This window comes from Odontomachus brunneus, unplaced genomic scaffold, assembly GCF_010583005.1.
Source record: "Odontomachus brunneus isolate Ranch 3 - 2012 unplaced genomic scaffold, Obru_v1 Obru_scaffold_071, whole genome shotgun sequence".
Taxonomy (NCBI): Eukaryota; Metazoa; Arthropoda; class Insecta; order Hymenoptera; family Formicidae; genus Odontomachus; species Odontomachus brunneus.
The window spans coordinates 1,460,566-1,468,636 of NW_022639521.1; the positions used below are offsets into that span (position 1 = coordinate 1,460,566).

The window sequence follows — 8,071 nt, forward strand, 5'->3', positions numbered from 1 at the left end:
GGACTTTTGACGAAAAAAAAAACGGACTCAAATATCAAGGAGACTGGAGAGTCAGATTGCCTGAAAATCGTGTTTGTTTTTTCACAATCTTTTACGACTGAATGAATATGCGAAAGTGTTATTTTGACGTGTATTTATACAATATATAAAGAGAAGAAAAATATAATTGTGATGATCAAATACTATTACTATAATAGAAATTAGATAAAAGTTAATAAAATTGAAAATATTCAATAGAATATTATTAAATTTTCAGTTCTTTTATAGTAAAAAAAATTAATATTTTAAAATTAAATATTTTCACGGGTTTGTTAGTGGTTCACGATAACGACAAGTTTACGGAAGTTTTCTACCTAAAATTCAGCTTAATTGAATCATTGAAAGTCAAGATATTACTGCAAAATGACGACCTTGAAAAGAAAAACGAAATATATTTTAACTGCATATACTATATATTTATATTCAGTATTTGATCATCAAAATTATATTTTTCTTCTCTTTATATGTTGTATAAAAATGCGTCAAAATAAGACTTTCGCATATTCATTCAATTTGTCATAAAAAATTGTGAAAGAACAAGCACGATTTTCAGGCAATCTGACCCTCCAGTCCTCTTAATATGTGAGTTAATTTACGCAATAATGCTCATCCTCTTCATTTTGTTCTGTAATATTGTGCATGAATATTATAATATTAAATTTTATTATTATACATTCAGAAAAAAGCGGCTGGAACAACAAAATCGATGGTCACCGTCCATCAAAGAAATATTGGGTTTATTCAACAAAATACACGTTAATGCACCAATAACTTGCGTTAATATTATTATATCAATGCAGATATAGTCATTTCAACGTAACTTATTGTACCGACACGTATGTTGTTAAATAGATACGATATATTATAATAATTTTATTATTAAGTTTGAGTTTTATTATTAAGCTGAAACTTTATCATTGAGTTTGAGCTTTATTATTAAGAAATCTTGCAGCTGTATGTGTGAAAGAAGATTTAAGAAATCTGTTTCTTATCGATTTCAGTGGATTTTGAATACAGCGCAAAGTAGTCAAAATATATGAGCTATATGTGTTCTTTTATAAACGCTTTCTCACTTAAGAATTAAAGTACCTCTTTAAACTTAATTATGTGCATTTGATGATGAACGAATATTTTTGAATCCGAATGAGGAAATATTTCAAATAAGAATGTTTAGTATTTAATTTAGTTAAATATGCTTTAATATTAAAAAAGATGTACTTTTCCGTAACTCTTACCTCTTATTACTATTTATAGGAATTTCAGAAGTCTTGTTAGTACAGAAATTTAAAAGATTTTACGTCAAATGTATTTATATATACAATAACATTATTTTCCAAAATCGTGTTATTTTCTTGGAATACAAATTGTAAATTCTACTCTGTATATGTTATGTTCTTCCTCTCCCTCTCTTTCCCTATTTTTTTCTGTCGTCCCTCATCTTAAAACTCTCTCCCATCCGCGATTAAGGTTCCTCTGAGTTTAGCGCGACTAAACCGCGCGGTAAACCGAAACTTTAATTAGTAAATGGCGATGACTGCCGACGCGGCAGCCGCCGAGCGTTTACAGCAGACGGCAGTTACTTCGTCCATACATAGGAGCGCCGTTATCGGTTCGAGGGAAAGTATAGCGCGCAAAATAAAAGCAAAACGTCACTGGCGCTCGGCCTAATTAGGCGATTATCGACGTGCATGTATGCGCTCACGCGCGCACGACGCTTGTAAAGGTAATAAAAGTTTATTAGGCGCTTCGTCGCGAGACACAGCGTGCCCGCGCGTTAATGAACGACACGTAGCAAATATTGATCGGCGCTCCTCCGCCAAGACGAAGGGAACTCAATCGAGAGAGGCCCTAATTGAACCGGCAAATTCTCCAACGGTCCCTCTTCGTTAAGTCATTAAATCAGAGCTCGACGTTCACGGGTAACCAAGCGATCTCCGTTCCGCACTGACCAGGCTTCAATTTCTGTTCCAGGAAAAACTGCACCAGCTGCAAGTGTCCGCGAGAAGCCCACGATGTCTGCCACGAAGAGTGGGTGTCCGTCAGGTCTCGTCTGGGTCTTAAAGGCGACGAGTCGAGCGGACCAATCGGCGTGGACCCCAGAGAGAGAGGCCTCGCTTGGGCGCCACCTGGTCTTGCATCGCATAAGGTATGTTTGGTTTTCAACTCGGCTGTTTCTCTTTATCTTATCTTAGAACATGACGATAAGTTAAGAGGAATAAATTAACGCTTCAATTTTTTTCTTTTCTTATTTATAAATAAGTTTTATACGTGAAATATACACTTTATATTGGAACCTAATTTAATATAGAATGCAAGCTGCTTTATACAGTTAATTTTGTGTAAAATATTCGTTATTTTTCTATTGAATTTTGTCAGTTCTGTTGAATTGACTTGTAAAAAGTTACTCTTTTTTTTATTAAAAACGAATTAGAAAGACAACTTATATTAAACAAATTTTTGGTCAATAAGAGTCGAACTCTGATTAGAGAGAATATCCGCTAAATGCTAGGAGGATAATAATGTTTGACAATATTAACGCAAGATAGGCTGGATTTGGATTTCCAATCTTTATAGCCGACTCTGAGTCCCAATTTTTAATATTAATACCAATTAACCTCTTTTTATTTTACACTTTTTTTTTTATTAACTTAAAGTTATGGAAAATAGCGTCTTCGTCAAAAGATCAAATCCGATCCCACATGACGGCGAGATGCCGTGCCAACTTTGCGAATTAATTTTTTATAATTAATTCTCTAAAACTTTTTAATTAAAAAATGACTAAAAATTAACTAAAGAATTAATTAAAGGAGACTGACGAATGATCTCATACGAATGCATCTGTCAATCTCCTTTAACTAAAAAATCTATATGATTATTTGCAAAATGATAAAGGAATTTGTTCTTTAGGGCTTATTTAATTTGGCACAATTTATTAAATGTACAAATACAATGAAAATCGTTCTTAGTGTCACACCTTGTATCGCATAACGCAGTCATTCGCCATATTTTTTAAACAATAATTCAAAATTTTATATTATTATGTGCAAAATGGTAAAGGAATTTTGTGTTCAGTTTGATCTACATGCGCATCAGCGTTGTAAAAATATCAGTTATATTTTGCTTAGTTTAACAATCCATTTGAACAAATTTGTTTTAATTGAACAAATTGAGGATTGATTCGAGAAAATTCAATCAATGTTTATTTAACGATTGGTTTCTACGAATTCAATTAAAGAACGTTCAATTGACGACTTGTATGAGCAAAGAGAATAAAAAATCGTCCAATTAACAATTGAACTTAGCAAATTTAATTTTTTACTAAATTCAATTGCCAATTAAACAGTCTTTTGATTAAATTTGCTAAGTTGAAAATATTTTGCTAAGCTCAATCATCAATTAAACAGCCTTTACTTAAGTTTGCTAAGTTCAATTATTACTCTTAGCACACAATCTTCAGTTGAGCAGTCTTTAATTGAATTCGTTGAAATCATTAGTCAATCGATATTTAATTGAATTTATTGAAATTAATTGTGAATTAAACGGTCTCCAATTGAATTGGCTCATATTAATCGTCAAGTAAATACGCGATAATTAATTAAAAAAATTATTAATTTATTGGCAATCCTGATACGCACAAGTGTTCTCCCATTTATCATCAGACACGCTATGTATTCTTTATTATTAATAATAATTCGCACTTTCGACTAATAAACAGCTCATCGACACTTTTCGCTAATTCAATCCGGATATTCCCGCCACCTCTGTCGGAAATGATTTACGGCGTGAGACGATGAGTTCGGCCCGACGAGTTTTCAAGCACGTGCGTTGAAACAAACGTTCCCCCTCGTCGTTCAATTTGTCATAACCACATCAAATCGCACCTCTACCGCGCTTAAATCTCCGAGCGCGTCGTAAAGAGTTTACGCCGCTCGTGCGCAAAGTGCATCGGACGTGCGGCGATGTTGCCCCCCTAAACGACCGCTTGCGGTTTATATCGCGAGCCGAATAGGATAATAACGCTCGTGGTCGTGGGCGGACGAAAGGCGCGTAGCGAAATAGACGCCGCGTAAATTTGACGACCGATGGAGATCCTGGCGCGCTGCCAGCCTTCGATATTTTTCGAAAAGTTCATCGGAAAGTACACACCCGAGCGGTGCATCCGCGAAATCGCCGGATGCTTTGCGGATGCTCTTGACATTATTTTTTTTTCTTTGTTCCTTTTTGCACACTAAAAGAAATTATTCGATGAGAAATTAACAAACGGATATTTCCGATCAAAATACCGATGAATTTTTGTATCCGATCAGGAAACATCCGATGAGAAATACCGGTTCACAATTTTTCGTCGGTTTATCTGATAAAATATCATTATGATCGGAAGAACTCAATTAAATTTAATCGAATATCTTAGTCGGATATAAAAATTGATCGGAATTTGATCGGAAATATTTATTTGTTAATTTTTTATCGGATAATTTCTCTCAGTATATATTTATGGAAGCAAATATGCTACACTGAGAGAAGTTATTTGATAAGAAATTAACAAACGAGTATTTCCGATTAAAATACCGATGAATTTTTGTATGCGATCAGGAAACATCCGACGAGAAATACCGGTTCACAATTTTTCGTCGGTTTATCTGATAAAATGTCATTATGATCGGAAGAATTCAATTAAATGGTACAGCCAATAATCGAATATCTTAGTCGGATATAAAAATTGATCGGAATTTGATCGAAAATATTCATTTTTTAATTTTTTATCGGATAATTTCTCTCAATATATATTTATGAAAGCAAATATGTTATACTGAGAGAAGTTATTTGATAAGAAATTAACAAACGAGTATTTCCGATTAAAATACCGATGAATTTTTGTATCCGATCAGGAAACATCCGATGAGAAATATCGGTTCATAATTTTTTCATCGGTTTATCTAATGAAATGTCATCATAATCGAAAATATTCAATTCAACTGATTATATGATTCAACTGATTAACTGATATCCTGATTGGATATAAAAATTGATCGGAATTTGATCGGAAATATCCGACTTGTTAATTTTTTATTGGATAATTTTTTTTAATGTATAATTTCCGTGGTACGCTTGTACAATAGGTTAAACTGAACACAGAAGTTCTCTGCCATTTTGCACCACGTATATTTTTTATTTATTAGTTAAAGATCGACGAGCGATCACGCGCGTTTCTTAGTTTTCAGACTTATGCAGAGACTGCTATTACGTCCTTAAATAAGATATCAAAATAAACTGTTAATTGATTACTTCGATACACTGAAAGAAATTATTCGATAAGAAATTAATAAACAAATATTTCCGATCAAAATACCAATGAATTTTCGTATCCAATCAGGAAACATCCAATGAGAAATCAGTTAAAAATTTTTTGATCGGTTCATCGGATGAAATGCCATTATGATCGAAAGTATTCGATTAAATTTAATCGGATATCCTGATCGAGTGTAAAAATTTATCGGTATTTTGATTATAGGAAATATATGTTTGTTAATTTCTCTCAGTGAAATCATGCCATGAACGCCGACGTTTACGATGCCAGCGATGTGTATTGAGAAACTCGTGTGTACTCTTGACGAAGACATTAAACGACTCTCGCGAATCAAAATATTTGTGCTTGGTCGTGAGCGCGAGGTACGAAGATTTTCATTAATTCGTTGTTCTCCGCACAGGTGGAAGAGTACTTCTCGATGCTGCCGGAGATTGCCATGCCGAGACTCGGTACGCCCGGCGAGCGTCACAGGGATCGTCAGTTGGCGATTCAGCTGCCTAAGCAAGACTTAGCGAGGGCCTATTGTCGCCACTTGGACCCCAAACACGCCAGCAGCGCTGATGATTTCATGGCCGCCAGGAACGAGATCGCCCTGGACATCGGGAGTGTGCAGGAGGTCCTTGAGAGAAATCTCGTGAGTAAAGCTACTACTTTTGTGAAAACAGAGGAGACCGGGGCTAAATGGTCCCAGGGGTATGTGCTTTTTCTAGTATTTATCTCGAGAAGAATGTACAAAATCGCGAAACGGTTCTTTTAGAACATAAACACTTTTTCCTGAGTTTCATTAAAATCAGCATAATATTACAGTTAAGAAATACAAAATAACTGATTTGGTAATAACAAAATAAATTTCCTGTTCCTTGAAATTTTCTATTAATATTTCTCATCGTGAATAAAAATTAAGAGATGTGTTATTAGCTAAAATGAAATTTCTTGTTAGTATATTGTTTCTGATAATAAATGTAATTTTCATTCATAAAATGATTGAAATAAAGCATATGGATGAACGAAGTAAAGTTGGCCCGTATTTGGAGGCCGGCAGGAGGACTATGAAGACCTCTTGCGGAAATTCCAGAACTATTCATTAAGATATGTATTTTATATGTGGCCTTCTTATCCCGTACTACTAAATAACTAAACCTGGTATCAGGGTGAGATGGTCACGTTGCTGCATATTCGTATTTTGGTTATTACAAAACAAAATAGATTGTTAACAGAGACATGGCAAGCATTAATACATAGAAAAAGGTTACCTCTATTATGTTTATACAATCAATTATGACAATTAGTTGCCTGAGAAATTGTAACTTCAAAATTTTGAAATATAAAGCATCTAGCTCCGGTCTCCCGTAATCGTTGCCAAGTGTAGATGTGCAGAAGAATTAAAAGTTGATCGAGATCAGATAAACGCGAGCTAAACGCGCGTGTTTTGCGCATTTTCATGATTACACACATTAGTAACATTTTTTAAATTATAATTTAATAGAAAAATCACAAATAATTTCTTATCATCTAATATTAAGCGAACAATTTCTTGTTTGGATTCAAAGAAATAAAAATTTAAACCTAAATAGAATTTAAATTTAAACCAAAAAATAAAATTAGCTGCTTGAATAAAACAAATAACATTACCTCAATATTTCTTAACATTTAACAAAAATTAACATTTTAAAATTTTATTTTGTAAATTTATAAGAGAAATTTTTTTACTCTAAAATAAAATTGTTATAATTTTAATAAAATTATTTTGTCTTTAACTTAAATATTTAACTTATAATTATCAATGCAATTTTACAAAATTTACTCATTAACCATTTTCTCTCCTTCTCTCTCTCTCTTTAAAAAAAAAAATATATATATATATATATATATATATATATATATATATATATATATATATATATTTATACAGGGTGTTCCCAAAAGGTGATATCAAATTTTAGAGGTATGTAGTACTCGTTAAAACAAACCAAAAAGTTTTAATGAACAGTACTCCGAAAATCTTTTATTTCTAAGTTATGAAGCATTTTATGAAAAATACAAAATAAATTAAATCTACAATAAATGTTCAATATGCCTTCGGCTCATGTCAATACACATTTCAGCATGTTTCGTCATTGAAGGTCAAAAAGTCCAGATTTATTTCGTATTTGTTGACAACAGTTTCCAAGTCTCTTAGTCAGTTCATTCACGGACGCCCGTATATGACCACCTAATTACGCAGGGATTGTTGTATTCAACTTTGGACCGTGTCTAGTTTTGTGTTATCTGAAAAATGGCTAATTTTTACACAAATTCTGAAATGACGGATATTCATTTTATGTATGGCAGAGCAAAAGGCAATGCTTCAGCACGCTTGTATTTGAATGTGTTCGATCTTCAATGAGGAGACGTGCCGAATTGTGTGTTGAAATGGACGGAAGGCACATTGAACATTTATTGTAAATTTTAGTTATTTTTTATTTTTTACAGAACAAAATGCTTCATAACTTAGAAATAAAAGATTTTCGGAGTACTGTTCATTAAAAATTTTTGGTTTGTTTTAACGAGTATTACATACCCCTAAAATTTGATATCACCTTTTGGGAACACCCTGTATAAATATATATATATATATATATATATATATATATATATATATATATTTTTTTTTTAAAGAGAGAGAGTACTACATACCACCTTTTGGGAACACCCTATATATATATATATATATATATATATATA

At 32.7% G+C, this 8,071-nt stretch overlaps 1 protein-coding gene across 6 annotated transcripts in view; it reads left to right on the top strand.

Moving 5' to 3' along the window:
- The window catches only part of LOC116846861 (four and a half LIM domains protein 2), a 642,247-nt gene that overhangs the window by 539,354 nt on the left and 94,822 nt on the right, over window positions 1-8,071 (top strand). For all 6 annotated transcript variants that reach the window (XM_032821223.1, XM_032821219.1, XM_032821226.1 and 3 more), the window contains 2 exons: window positions 2,011-2,185; window positions 5,748-5,981. In XM_032821223.1, coding sequence (XP_032677114.1) covers window positions 2,011-2,185; window positions 5,748-5,981 — 409 coding nt within the window. The remainder of the gene's footprint in view (window positions 1-2,010; window positions 2,186-5,747; window positions 5,982-8,071) is intronic.